Source organism: Macrosteles quadrilineatus, unplaced genomic scaffold, assembly GCF_028750875.1.
Source record: "Macrosteles quadrilineatus isolate MER2022 unplaced genomic scaffold, UCM_ALF_1.0 Scaffold_3__2_contigs__length_128488019, whole genome shotgun sequence".
Taxonomy (NCBI): domain Eukaryota; kingdom Metazoa; phylum Arthropoda; class Insecta; order Hemiptera; family Cicadellidae; genus Macrosteles; species Macrosteles quadrilineatus.
In genome coordinates this window covers 35,697,877-35,713,650 of record NW_026542596.1, presented here as the reverse complement: position 1 = coordinate 35,713,650, position 15,774 = coordinate 35,697,877, and the positions used below count along the sequence as shown (strand labels likewise).

Genomic DNA, 15,774 nt, shown 5'->3' with positions numbered 1-15,774 from the left:
TTAAAACAAGTAACAGGTGATATTTATTAAACTATTAAATATTGTTATTGTGCGATACATAGTGAAACAGTTAAGGGATATTCAAGCAGAAACTGTTAAACAGCGGCTACTTGTTCTTTAGCTTCGTCCACTAACCAGATGTCCGAAGTGCAATCACCACCCGGATACCTGAAATTAGATAATATGAATATGTTTATCTTTTATTTCTTTTGTAAATGGCATTGCCGTGAAATAATTAAATATTTCCCTATACTTATCTAACATACACTATGATCAACAGGCATACAAATATTAAGTTTCCAGGCTCAGGGATTCACTATAGACCTTTAAATGGAGAATCGTTACAAAGTTTATAATTAAACAGTTTACCGAGTTTCATGCGCCAACACCGGACCTTCAGGCTCTTTTCCAAAGTCCACCAAGAAGTCTTCATCCAGTTTCATCCCTCCTTTCTCTGTATCTATGTCGAGTTTTACCAAAACAGATCCGGTTCTGAAACAATGGAAACATTCTGTTAGTTGCTAACATTTAAATTGGCTTCCTGCATTATGTTATGGTAGCAGGGTGGCTTTTTAATAACTTTAAAGGAGTAGACATTATTTCAATTAGTTTAGATTTTGAATAATAATACCTGGGATAAATAGGACTTACTGGACCATGTCCGGGTAGATCTGTTTGTCCCAGGGAGAAAAGAGGGAGGTTGTGACGTAGAGTCTCTTTCCGTCCAGACTCAGTTGGAGCATCTGAGCCGAGCCTTGGATCTTGCGGCCCTTGATGACTACAGGCTTAGGCTGCTCCTGTCATACAAACAACTGGACGTGAGATAGATCAAAATAAACGGTACCAGCAAACTAACACATACTTTCTCCCATCAGTTCTTCCAGTAGGTTCCTGAGGTTGCGGGTACAAATCTCGCCAATCACCAATGGATTTTATCTCAGTCATAATGACCCAACCTCCTGAAATAATTGCATAGCCTGAAGTAATATGAAAAATTATCTCAGTCTAGCTCTAGGGCCTAGGATTCCAGGATATGAAAATGGGACATTAAAACTACCCAGGTATAACTTGATCAGTAGTTTATTGTGTTTTTCTACATAATTTTCTTTTTTGTGAATGAACTTCCTTACACTTTCACTCATAGAAACAACATCTTACGGTAAGAGATCCCAAATTGTTTTACTTTAATGCTGTATTAGAGGAAATTCTGTAAAAATAATTTCTAGATAATTTGAAGCCTGATAAAATACTATGTTTCAACTACCTTTGTCAGTCTTTCATCTTATGTATTGTATTCAGAAGGACCACTAGTTTTTGGTCATAAGATTCTTTCTCAAATCCAACAATAAATTGAAGGTCTATAAAATGTGACGGATATTTTCATCAATCGGCAAATGAGGTTAACATTTAAAACAGAGAAACATTTCAACGAACGCTAGGCCAGCCACACTTAAATCATGGTGGACATGATGGAACAAAGTGAGAAGACTGTCGGATTTTATTGGTTACCAATTTGATGTTGAATTTGACAATGGGTCTTGTAACCTGAAATTAGTAATCCTCGGAACACAACACATAAGAGGAACAAGGGTACGTTGCATTATGAGTCTTGATGGCAAGAATATTCAACTGTATAAAGTATAAAAACTCTTCGTAAGCAAATTAAAAAAACAGTGATCAATTTTAAAAGCATAACATCACTTACAGACAATTCTTGATCCTCTATAACTTCTATTGGACCTCCCTTGACAATTTTACCTCCTATGAAAACTTGTCCCGTCAGTTTTGGTTGAGAAGGGTTGGTAATATCGTATTGCCTTACGTCTCCATGTAACCAGTTGCTGAGGTAGAGGAACCGATCATCCAGTGAGATGACTATGTCTGTCACCATCCCTGGTAAAATTAAAAGATCATTAGTTTGGTGCCTACAGTTTATTATGTAGCCTATGCTAAACAATATACAATGATGGTTTTAACTTTGCTGGAAAATGTTAGCTTAATGTTGCTATTGATGCTGCAATACATTGGAAAAATCTTTTACCTTTAAGATTATTTTAAAGAATATGGACTATAGCAAGATTGGCAGCATTTCACTTAAAGGGGCGGGGAACCACCCGGACAACAAGGAGTTACATTATGAATAAACATTTATTAATTTATCTACCCATCTAAAAGTGAGGGCTGCCTCTGACTAGCAAGCAACGTGTCAACCAAACCTCTTGGAAGAAAAAAATAAGGAAAGAGGGTAAACTTTTAGTTTATAGTTTTTTACCTTCTAATTCAGGAAGAGCCCATCCTTTGACTTTCTTTGGTGGAATGCGTATTACTCTTTCTGCAGCCCAAGTACCATCGACTTTTCGGAAAAATCTAAAAATTGAAGCTATTAATTAAGAAAGGTTCATCTATCTTTTGTGTTGTGAAATTTATTATTAAAATGTGGTAAACATCAAGTATACTCAGTTTTTTCTTTTGACTCAATAGTTGCACAGTAATTAATTGTCTTAAGATGAGACATGTGATTTGTCTATGGCATTTGACCTGGTCAATCATGAAGTACTAATTCACAAACTGGATAAATAAATATAGAATGCAGAATTCCTCAAGGCTCAATTCTGGGGCCTTTATTATTTATCATCTATATCAATGACTTGCCCCAAAAAATTCTTTCAGAATTATTACTTTTTGCAAAATGATACCACTGCTTTTGTTGTTAAGGGCATCTCAATGTCCGATGCGCAAATTTCAGTAAAAACCGCTTGGAAGATTGCCGTGAATGGTTTACAGCTAATGGCCTGGCACTAAAACAGTGATAAAACAAATTTCATACTTTAAAAAATCAAATAGGCCTATGGCAGATAATATTTCACAACAAAAATTGCTCGGAGTAATCATTGACAAAAATTAAATTGGAACGAACATATTGATTGTACAGGGTATATAACCTGTTCCCTGCCTATATACTTTAAGATGTCTTATGTTTGTTAAAAATAATTTGGAAATTTAAATTAAGTAAAACAGCATAGGACACCATCATGAAACTAGATTTCAAGCAAATTTTCAGTATTCAAGACACCGTCTGACACTATCTGAAAAGACACCACAATATATGGGGAGGAAACTCTACAATACACTACCCAGCGAGTTGAAGGAAATAATAAAGGAAAACAGCTTTAGAAAAAAGTTAAAGGATTTTTTGATTTAAAAAAATTATTATTCAGTTGACGCATTTTTAAATGATAAGTTTTAGAAAAACAACTTGTAAAGGGATAATTCCTGTTCTTAAAATGATTTTTGTGAGGTTTGATTAATTTTTTTTTTCTGGATACTTATTGCTAGGTGTACTCAATTATGATAACTTTACTGCATTGACAATGTCATCTATTCTGTTCTAGCTTTGCTAGTTGTTAAAGTATGTACTGTTATGAAAATAAAGATATTCTTATTCTTATTCTTAGTGAGGCTAGAGGACCAGAGTGCCAAAGTTTTAGAGTGTAAATTTCCAAAAACATTTTTTCAGTATTGTTTTTTTTTTAGTTTTCTAAAAAAAAAAAAAAAAAAAAAAAAAAAAACATGTAGAACACAAATTTAAATCAGAATTTTAACCTCCAAATAGCCACAGTACACAGACACTTTACTTTCAAAAATATTTTGGGAAGGACCCCTAGAAGTGGCGGAGCTGAAGCTGTTTACATCCAAGTGCGAAATTTACCCTAAACCTGGGCATGATACACACTGACATATCTCCACATAACCGGATAGTGACATAATAAAGTGTAGTGATTTGTTGAGGTAAACTAGATTTTAATTTAACCACAAAACAATGTAACATCAGTATCAAGTGGAAAATACCCAATTTTTCAAATACATTCACATGGATCTCACCTGAAGATGGCAGATGTAACTGCACAGCCTACAAAACCCTGGGCGGCCAGAGGATTGTGCAAAAACCTAATCTCCAGAGGAGCGACTCCATCCTCTCCCAGGGCAATGGTCTGCAACAGCTTGCGATCCTTCCACGAGTAAACGTTCAGGGAGCGACCAGTCAGATCTGAGAACAACGAGTCATTTTGAGAAGGTTCAAAATCCAATTCTTCAGAAGTAAGTGATTCATGGAAATGAGCGACCAGTTAGATCTGTGAACAACCTATGTTTAAGAGGTTCAAGATCATCCAATTCCTCAGATGTAAGTGATTCATACAAACGATATATATATATATTATATTTGATATTGTTCACGTCTAGGGCTACTGTAATATAATATTAATAAATAATACACCATAGTACCCTTTTTTAAAAATTATTTTTAAAGACTGATGCATTTCAACACTAAGGTCATGGTCACAGTCTTTCACAATGTTATTAAATTTAAATATGTAAAACTAAGAAAATAAATACAATCAAATTATTCATATATAGATATATATGTGTGTCCGTTGACGCGATAACTCGAGCAAAAATGATCCGATTATGATGAAATTTGGTACAAACGTGTAAACCTACGTTTATTCTAACGAGTTCGCAAACCAGCATGATCGGACCATGGGAACGGGGGTTTTATGACCCAAAAAAACATGATGATGGTATTTTTGACCCAAAAAACATAAAATTTTACAATTTCTTTCCAAACTATTTTGTAAAGCTTAAAAAAACAAATAATTTAGTATATTGAAGCGTTATAATGCGCCTAATGGTTACGGAGAAAATTCCAAAAAATTGTAAATTTAAAATTACCATGTTATTCTTATGGAGAATAAGTAAACTGTTGTAGTTTGCTTGTTTATTAACATATTTTGCCCAAATTTGGAAAATGTGTTTATTTCTTACAAACTATTAACATTTTACATTTAAAAAAATTACCCTCCCTGTCGCAGCAAACCTAAGTATGTGTTAAACTGATTCTATTTAAATCTATATAATTAATACGCTACATGAAACTTTGTCGGTTGAACTCCTCCGCCATTTCTTAACCGATTTTATCGATTGACGTCTCATTGGAAAGAGCGTGTCGCGTAGATTTGCAAACTGGCCTTACATTTTTGAAAAGGTCCCTTGGGCTCTGCCCCAGTGGCTTTGAAAGTTCCCATGTTATCCTTATGAAGAACATAATTGTTTACATTTTGATCAGCTGTATTATTTAATTGCTGTTATTTATTTTTCAATTCAATGAAACGCATTGAGTACATTTATTTACTATTTGAGTTTGTGTAAACATAACCCCCAAGACGGATCATGTTGGTATGGTTGTATCTTAAATTTGTGTATTTATCGTTGTTTTGTGTCGCTATGATCGGATCGTGTTAGCATGATTTGTGCATTTATAATTTTTAACTTATAATTTACAAATTACATTTTTTTTATTTATAAATTTGTTTTGTGTAGCTATAATTTGTTTATTTGTTGTTTTTTTTATTTTATTTTAAATACCTCCGACGCGACGACAACAAAACATAGACAGGAGGCGTAATCGTGATAATGACCGCAGCTACAGAACAGTGGCGCGTAACTTAACTCATCGCAGTCAGCACCTGACCCTGGACAATCTCAACTGTTAGGTTACAAATGCGCCCTATTACTACCCCAAAACGACTTTTCGTTCTCAATTGGCCCTCTATCAATGACCTGTGTTGCCTGTACAGCCAGGCATTTTGAGAAGGAGAAAACCGGCCGGAATGCTTTAAGTTTATCAATAACGAAGATAAACATGGTCTGAGTTGCACACCGGTAATCTTTGAGCTGACTCTTTTAAACTCATTGTAAATATGACTAATTCGTTTTGAAATAACTCCTGTAATACTTTGCAATTGCTCGAATTCGAGCAACATGTACACTAGTAGGGAATAAATGTGATATTTTTAAGGAGACATTTTAGTGTAAATCCAATCAGGCAAATGGAAATTCGCTTAGTCTGCAGGTTTGCTGCAGCGGGGGTATTTACAATTATGCGAGTAATGAAATATCACTATTTTCAAAAATACAAGGCTACTACAAATAATACAGGTGTAGAGAGGTTGGTAGAAAATGGCAAGTATTTACCAGTGTAATTTTAAGAGTAAAACTTTATGAAACACACTTGCTACCTACACTAGTAAAACCCCCTAGTAATACACTAGTCCCCTACACTAGTAACTAGTATTTTACACTAGTAACTAGTATTTTACACTAGTAATTTTTTGAAATGTAGACTTGTAAGATACACTATTATTACAAGTCCATGGACTAGTAAATACTAGACTAATACTTTAATGAAACAGGGCTCGTTTACCAATGATTGGGTATTAGTATATTGCTGTCTCAAAGAATTGATAATTGATACTGGTATTAGTTGAACCGTCTTGCCGGTATGCAGGAGTTGATTTAACTGGCTAACTCCACTTCTATTCCGTTAGTTGAATTAATTGCCAATCAAGGAGTTGATTTACTCTGCCATCTTGAGGCTTTATATTAAGGTTTATAACTTAATTTTGTTGCTCCAGGATAACCAGACTTAAGACGGTTGGATAACTGGTTCAAGTTTTACATGTTAGAATTACCAGTTCTTTTTTAATTGTAAGTCAGCTGTCTAAAAAAATATTTTCACTTGTATCAACAAGTTTAATTCTTTTTTATGAACTAGACAGTTTAATCACAAATGTGAGATTTAAGAGACACCAAGATCATCCTAGAAATGTATGGTATAAAATTGCAGTTTGTTAACATACCTGGATTCAAAACATCGTCGTGTTTGTAGCCTGGCTTGAAGGACTTGGGTGCGCCCCACTCACTGGATATCATCACATCCCAATACGGCTGATACCAGAAGTCATATCCAAACTTGGCAGCCTGGCCTTGGGTCCACAAACCTGAACAAGCCATGGTAATTACTATAACTTCATTTAAGATATGTTTTGAAAAGGGTGTGCCAATCATGGTTTTTTATTTAATATTTATGTTGCTAATTCCACCAACAGTTGTCTAATCACAAACTTGCAATTATACTAAGATTATATAGCCTCCATTTAACTAAATCTACAGTTTTTCTCAGTATAAACCTAAATCATCTGATAAAATAAAATATTAAAATTCATGTTTAAGATCCTGTGCTGTGATATTGCCACAGTAAATAAAAGCTTACCAACACTTAACAGTTGTAACTTGTGTTACTGCCGTTTTGGCATTAACTGAAGACAGTTGAAGATTCAGTTACGGCAGCATCGTCAATGTTAAAACACATAAACATACACAAACATCTAACAAAAATATACAAAACTACCTATCGCACTTATGCCCTAGGCCTATCGTACATATGGTACCAATTGACATTCCCAGGATCCAAGAAAGATGCCGACATCAAGATTGGTCATCTTGCTTGGACGCTCAGGGCTCTTAAGTATTTAATACCGGTAACTGATGTACAAACCTTTGACTTTCCAAGAAGCACCATCGACCAAGACAAAGTCCCCTAGTCCCTCACCCTCCACTGTGCCCATGGTGGATATCATGATGTCTCCAGAGGGTAGACAGTGTGTAGTGTGAGGGGTTGCCACCCCTAGAGCATGCATCTCGGAGGGTTCAATTACCTGGTTGAAGAAGGATAAATTAAGCAGAAACTATACAAGAAATATAATCACCAAACTGAATATTATAGATCCATTCCTGTGTCAATATCAACCAAGGGTCCCCTACGTTATTAGTTGTACAATGGTGGTTTACAGAGTAAAATATTGATGGGTACCCACTTTTTGCTATACCATCAGGAAAGAAATCGAACGTAGTATTGGACTCGCACTTTCTAAAACCCCTGCCTCAGGCTATCATCCACTTTGAAAAAACATATTAAAGATATGTTCACTGCGGTTGCGTGATGGCCGGCCGCAGCTGGATGCGGGAATAGCTAATGTGCTGTGTGAATGAGTGCGCAAAGACGTTTGAATTCAATTTCATTCAATAGGAGATGCATATTATAGCATGTAACACAATCCAGTGATTGTGGACGTAGTTTTAAAAGAACCCTACTGATAGCAGCACTAAACAAAAGTGCTAACGGGCCCTCGGTATTGCCAAATGGAGGGAAAATACCCCAGCCGCAGCAAACCTGCAGACTAAGCAAATTTCAACTTGTCTGATTACATTTTTATTTAAACAGTTCCATAAATAAGACATATTTATTCCCAGTTTAAAAAACATTAGATTTAACAAGTGCTTAGTTTTGCTGCTATGGGGAAGGTAAAAAGTGTTTTTTGACCAAACTTTAATAGGATAGGATGAAATAAATAAATTTGACAAATGTCATTAAAATATATCCATAAGTAAACTACAACAGTTTTAATTTTATTCATAAGAATAACATAGAAATTTTAAACTTACACTTTTTTTTATTAACTCTGTAACCTTTAGGCATACAACAGAGCTTCAATATACTAAATTATTTTTTTTTAAGCTCTGCAAAATAGTTTGGAAAGAAATTGCAAAATGTTATGTTTTTAGGGTAAAAAGGGGAAAAACTCATTTTTTACCCCATAAAACTCCCCATAAACCCGTTCCCGTGGTTCGATCTTGCTGGTTTGCGAACTCGTTAGAATAAATGTAGGTTTACATGCTTGTACCAAATTTCAACAAAATCGGATAATTTTTGCTCAAGTTATCACGCTAACGGACACATATACAGAGTGTTCCGGAACTCTCTACCAATATTTTAGGGCATTGATCCTTAGTAAGAATCGTACCTAAATATCATATTTAAATTGTCCGGAAGTCTAAGTTACTCACACAGCCGCCATTTTGTTTTTTTCGGTTATTAATTTTTTTCTAAAGAATGGTTAAACATACGAAATGGAAACATTGCACAAACATTAATGACAACCAGACAAAGCTACAAAAAAATTATGGCGATTTTTCAAATTCATAAAACACAATGGCGGCCATTTAAAATTGTCTTTCTTAAATAACTCAAAAACCATTGATTTTACAAAAATTTTAAATGGCCGCCATTTTGTTTTATGAATTTGAATAATCGTGATAATTTTTTGGTAGCTTTGTCTAGTTGTCATAAATGTTTGTGCAAAGTTTCCATTTCGTAAGTTTAACCATTCTTTAGAAAAAAATTAATAACTGAAAAAAACAAAATGGCGTCTGTGTGAGTAACTAAGGACTTCCGGACAGTTTAAATATGATATTTAGTTATGTTTCTTACCCAGGAGCAATGCCCTAAAATATTGGTAGAGAGTTCCGGGACACCCTGTATAAATATTATGTGTTATCTATATCTATATCTATCTATATATATAAAAGGCAAAGCCCTCACTGACTGACTGACTGACTGACTGACTGACTGACTCACTCACTCACTCATCACTAATTCTCCCACTTCCCACTTACCTAGGAGGCTGAAATTTGGTACACTGATTCTTTAGGCATTAAATAGGAAAACTAAGTGGTTTTTATTCTAATCGGACTCTCGGGCTCCGCCCCAGTGGCTCTGGAGTTTCCCATGTTAACCTAATGAGTACCCATATTTAAATGGAATTAATGAATCATAACAGCTGTTTCAATTAAACAAGTTGGTTCTGTTCCATGATGTTCAATAGCATTAAAGTTACAAGGATTACCAACAGAGTGCAGCACTATTATTTTTTTAATATTTTACAACAGCTAATTTGAAACCAGAAGGTGAGTGAGCGTAGCGAACGAACTTCAACCCGGAGGCGAGGTAGCGTAGCGAACGAGCTAACCTGAAGGCAAGTGAGCGCAGCGAACGAGCTCCAACCATAAAGGTGAGTGAGCGTAGCGAACGAACTTCAACCAGGACGTGATTGAGCCATGCGAACGAGCTCACATATGAAGTTAAACGGGGCAAAGCCCGCGGGTACAGCTAGTCTATATATTAATAGGCAAGCATGTTTCTTTAAAACCTTTTTACTCAGCTCGTGTGCATCGCAGAGAAAATCTACGCATACCGTTGGAAAGATATTTTCCTGTAGAAGTGCAGAATCTCTTTAAAAATTAAAATAGGCTCAAATATAAGCTCAAAAGATTAATTTGAAATTTTAATAAATTTAACATGGGCTTTATGGGTTGTCATGCTGGTTACGAAATAACAACGAAATATAAACAGACAATCAAAACAAATGGAAGAAATTCCAATCACATGTTTTATTTACAGTGTGGGGTGAAAATAGAGAAGCCTGAACCTTTTTAATCCCCATGTTAAAGCTGTCAACAGATTTTAATTAAATTCGTTGTGGTTGGTGTGAGCCACCAACAGACTGCGCTGATCTAAATGACTAAATTTATGACTAATACACGATGTTTTTACCAAGTCAAACTTTTTGAATGAGTTATAGCAACTGTTATGACCTATCAACTTTGTCAGTAACAAAAAATAAGGTATGTAATAGAATTTAAGACACACTTTCGGTGTCTTAAAAACACAACTAGGCCCCTTACATGTTTTTAATTTAAAAAATTTTGATAGCTGGTCCATATAAATGGGATGTATACTTCAGTATCCAATAGTCAATACGTATACATTACATGTTTTTGGTCGAATTTTCGACCACTGGACGACCACTAGTACTTATTTAATACGCAAGCAGGTTTTTTGTGACAATTACTCCTCCGACACTACTGAACCGATTGACATGTTTTTGGTGTCATTGGAAAGAGCGTAACGTGAAGTTGTGCAGGAAACTTTCTTTTTAGGGAAATAATTAGAGAGTGGGGCCCTGGGGCCCTTTAAAGTTTCGTATTTCTCCATAAGGATAACATAGGAGATAATTTGTATTTACAGAAACATATGTTTGTTACTTGAAAATAGTCAAAGTCTACTACATAATAATTGCTGTGCATTATGACTGTTCATGTATACTTAGACCAGGCCGTGGTTGGGGTTGAGTATGCAAAATTATTCGGACGCACTTTCTCTTTTGATTGTTGTCAAGGACACTTTGGACAGTAAGAAAACGCATGTTGCCACGATCGGCGTTGGTCGAGTACCAATATGGCTGCCATCCAAAATGGCGGTCCACCTGACTTGACCTTGATCGAGAAAAGTTCAAATAACTCCATTGTTTTTCGACCGATTTTGATAATTCTTTTATAGTTGAAAAGATGAAGAAATTTCCTTTAAGAGTCTCCATTACACTTATAGTGATGTCCCGTTGAAAAAAGTGACAAATTAGATTTTAATAAAGATTTTACTTTTAAAACGGATTAAATACACATTGAGGTGATTAAATTTGAGTTTTAACTGACGAAATATGTCCGAAATCAACCCTAAAGCTGCTTGGGTAACAAAAACGTAATTATTCTATCATTTAATAACCAAAATTTAATAATTTGTAATTTAATAATCCATATATTATTAATGTTATTAATTTACAATTAAACACAATTGGAGAAGATACGTTTTTAAAAAGGGCTATGCAAGAAAAGTTTCATGTAACAATTGGGTAAACAGCTTTTTAGGATAATATCGACCCTGCTGAGTACAAATCGGCGTGTTGCCAAATCGAAATTTGAACCGGAAGTGCCGTATCCAAGATGGCGGCCAGATCCTGTTTGCCTCATTACTCTTTTGTTATTTGGCCTAAAATATTGGTTTAAAAATCTGCATAGGGGTTTTCTCAGATGCCAAGCACATTGCAATACTCAAAATTTACTTACATAAACTTTTAGGGGCATATGTTCCTAGATGACACCCAAGATGGCGTCCTAAAACTCTGTTTTCGCATATCTCTCTTCTTAGTTGGCCTAAAATAATAGTTTTAACATCTGCATAGGGGTTTTATCGGATTCCAAGCACATTGCAATACTCCAAATTTACTTACATAAACTTTTAGGGGCATATGTTCCAAGATGACACCCAAGATGGCGTCCTAAAACTCTGTTTTCGCATATCTCTCTTATTAGTTGGCTTAAAATAATAATTTAAACGTCTGCATAGGGGTTTTCTTGGAATGCCAAAAAAATTGTAATACTCAAAACTTAATTACAACAACCTTTGAGGTCACATTTTTCAAGATGGCACACAATATGTCCGCCCAAAAAACTTTGTTTCCGTATATCTGCCTTGTTTTTTGTTTGAAATTATTATTCAAACGTCCACGAAGGCTTTTTCTCTGGTGCCAAATGGATTGAAACTCTCATTATATACTTCCTACGACTGTGTAGGACCTAGGTTCCAACATCGGCCGCCAAAACTTCTGTCCTCGGAAGTCGGAAGAGAACAAAAAATATGAGAAAAAGTCCATTTAAGAAAAAAATAATTCTTAATTGCAATATTTAGAAGAAAATATGAACAAAATGAATGAACCATTTAAAAAAGTAAAACACTGTCGAGAACGGTAGCACAATTTGGCGCAAGTCTTTTTGTGCGTTTACATTGTAGATAGACACTTGGATAAACAATTACATCCTAGGTATAATTACAATTATAGTATGCCCTTAATAAAGATCGTGTCTTTACCTAACGACATCTTAGGAGTTGTAGTCACCGTACATTACGTGTTGGAGGCAAGGCTTCCTGATTATTTATAACACCAAAAAGAAGATGAGTTTGAAGCGCCCCAAAATTATGATGGAAAATATCCTGAGAAAAGTTCCAATGCCAAAAGATTGGAACATTTTTTTTGGCACTGAGGAAAACAAATCTGGTCTCGCCCTCTTCATCTCGCAAGAGTCCATCATAATTTTGGGACGTTTGAAGTTGTTGTATCCGGAAATCTCTCACCTGAACAGGGCAAAGACGTAACCAGCAGGGATGAGGCTATACACCGTTCTCGACAAAGTTTGACTCTTTTAAATGGCTCATTCATTTTGTTAATATCTTCTTTTAAATATTGCAATTAACAATTTATTTTCTTTTAAATGGCCTTCTTGTTCTCTTCCGACTTCCGAGGACAGAAGTTTTGGCGGCCGATGTTGGAACCTAGGTCCTACACAATCGTGGGAAGTATAATGAGTGGTTCAATCCATTTGGCACAAGAGAAAAAGCCTTCGTGGAAGTTTGAATAATAATTTCAAACAAAAAACAAGGCAGATATACGGAAACAAAGTTTTTTGCGGCCATATTGTGTGCCATCTTGAAAAATGTGACCTCAAAGGTTGTTGTAATTAAGTTTTGAGTATTAAAATGTTTTTGGCATTCCAAGAAAACCCCTATGCAGACGTTTAAATTATTATTTTAAGCCAACTAATAAGAGAGATATGCGAAAACAGAGTTTTAGGACGTCATCTTGGAACATATGCCCCTAAAAGTTGATGTAAGTAGATTTTGAGTATTGCAATGTGTTTGGCATCTGAGAAAACCCCTATGCAGATTTTTAAACCAATATTTTAGGCCAAATAACAAAAGAGTAATGAGGCAAACAGGATCTGGCCGCCATCTTGGATACGGCACTTCCGGTTCAAATTTTGATTTGGCAACACGCCGATTTGTACTCAGCAGGGTCGATATTATCCTAAAAAGCTGTTTACCCAATTGTTACATGAAACTTTTCTTGCATAGCCCTTTTTTAAAAACGAATCTTCTCCAATTGTGTTTAACTGTAAATTAATAACATTAATAATATATGGATTATTAAATTACAAATTATTAGATTTTGGTTATTAAATGATATAGAATAATTACGTTTTTGTTACCCAAGCAGCTTCAGGGTTGATTTCGGACATATTTCGTCAGTAAAAACTCAAATACAATATCCTCAACGTATATTTAATCCGTTTTAAAAGTAATATCTTTATCAAAATCTAATTTATCATTTTTTTAAACGGGATATCACTATAAGTGTAATGGAGACTCTTAAAGGAAATTTCTTCATCTTTTCAACTATAAAAGAATTATCAAAATCGGTCGAAAAACAATGGAGTTATTTGAACTTTTCTCGATCAAGGTCAAGTCAGGTGGACCGCCATTTTGGATGGCAGCCATATTGGTACTCGACCAACGCCGATCGTGGCAACATGCGTTTTCTTACTGTCCAAAGTGTCCTTGACAACAATCAAAAGAGAAAGTGCGTCCGAATAATTTTGCATACTCAACCCCAACCACGGCCTGGTCTAACTACAATTCAATCAAGGATTGTGTACCTTAAAGTTAACTCATAATGGATCTTACTACAACTTTATTTTAATACTGGGAATAGTAAAATTTAGTTGAGAATAAGTCAATAAGTTACTATGATTTAGAAAACTTTACTATTATAATTTATGTATTTAAAATCACAAATCTTTGACATTATTAATTCATTTGAAACAAAACAGCTGATCGATAAATCAAACAAATCATCCACTTCATGTGAATAATGGTGTTACACCCAGAAGCTGACAGTTTGAGTTTCTTTACATAATAATGTGGTCTCTTAAAGATATTTACACATGATTGCATTGTTAGAAGAACATATGTTTATTCCTGATTTGATTACAAAAAAATCTGTGAAATTTAGCACATACTCGCTGAATGTTGGTGGTTTGAAAGCAACCCTGTCTGTACACATCACATTTAGTCGATTCCCTTAATGAAACTGTTAAGAAGGTAAGGTTGGTTTTTTGTCATTTTGCAAAATTTCTTAAATATTATTAATGGTTAGGCTCATTATTTTTATCAATTATACCTTTGTTGACAATTTCATGATAAAATTGTGGTTTTAGGGGTTTTGGATTTAAAATTATATCAATGTCAGGCTTTGGTACACAAAAGCCATACAAGTTCCAATAGCTGACAGGGGATATTTGCTACTTGCACAATATTAAATTAGTTTTACCCATCGAAATTTGCATGCTTTTTATAATTTATGTAATCTAACATTTTTATAAAATGATTTTAATTTTTTAATTAATAAGCCAAATATATTTAAAAAATTTATATTTTTTTAAATATATAAAAAATCTAATATATAAAATTCTCGTGTCACAGTGTTTGTCTGCAAACTCCTCCGCAACGACTTCACCGATCGTTATGAAATTTGGTGTGTAAATTCTGTAGGTATGCGAATCGGACGTAAACTATTTCCCGTTTTGAAATTCTTAAAAGGGCTCCGCCCCAGTGGCTCTGGAGTTTCCCATGTTAACCTTATGAGAAATGGAATGAATGAATCTTAACAGCTGTTTCAATTAAACAAGTTGGTTCTGTTCTATGATGTTCAATAGCATTAAAGTTACAAGGATTACCAACAGGGTGCAGCACTATTATTTCTTTTACATTTATGACAACAGCTAATTTGCAACCAAAAGGTGAGTGAGCGTAGCGAACGAACTTCAACCTGGAGGCGAGTGAGCGTAGCGAACGAGCTAACCTGAAGGCAAGTGAGCGCAGCGAACGAGCTCCAACCTAAAGGTGAGTGAGCGTAGCGAACGAGCTCCAACCCAAAGGTGAGTGAGCGTAGCGAACGAACTTCAACCAGGACGTGATTGAGCGATGCGAACGAGATCATCTTGAAAATTAAACGTAACGGTACTTTCTTTCCATCGGTCTGTCTTAGGGGAAACCTATAACTTAGGCGATACGAAGTTCGCCGGGTCAGCTAGTATACATATAATCAGCTAGCTGTTTAGTAAACATAGTATGGGGGTCGAGAAAGATAAATCTCGTTGCCAGCATTGGTTTTAATAGAGAGATCCTTCCTAAGTGCAACCTGCAATATTTGTAACTTCTAATCAATTCTTAAAAATTATCTCACTACAATGTGAACATTAGGATGTTTATGAGTATGTCATATATGGTTCTTGTGAAAACTACTGGACCAATTGAACTAAAATTTTGCAGAAATAGAGCCAAGGTAATAAGGTTTTTTTATCGAA

The 15,774-nt window shown here is 35.0% G+C and overlaps 1 protein-coding gene across 1 annotated transcript in view; it reads right to left on the bottom strand.

Moving 5' to 3' along the window:
• The window catches only part of LOC128990309 (methanethiol oxidase-like), a 29,510-nt gene continuing 13,736 nt past the window's right edge, over positions 1-15,774 (bottom strand). The window contains exons 4-11 of the mRNA XM_054412637.1: positions 7,397-7,556; positions 6,699-6,839; positions 3,883-4,048; positions 2,273-2,367; positions 1,706-1,893; positions 652-797; positions 370-492; positions 1-168 (exon numbers count right to left, since the gene is read on the bottom strand). Coding sequence (XP_054268612.1) covers positions 96-168; positions 370-492; positions 652-797; positions 1,706-1,893; positions 2,273-2,367; positions 3,883-4,048; positions 6,699-6,839; positions 7,397-7,556 — 1,092 coding nt within the window. The 3' untranslated portion in view covers positions 1-95. The remainder of the gene's footprint in view (positions 169-369; positions 493-651; positions 798-1,705; positions 1,894-2,272; positions 2,368-3,882; positions 4,049-6,698; positions 6,840-7,396; positions 7,557-15,774) is intronic.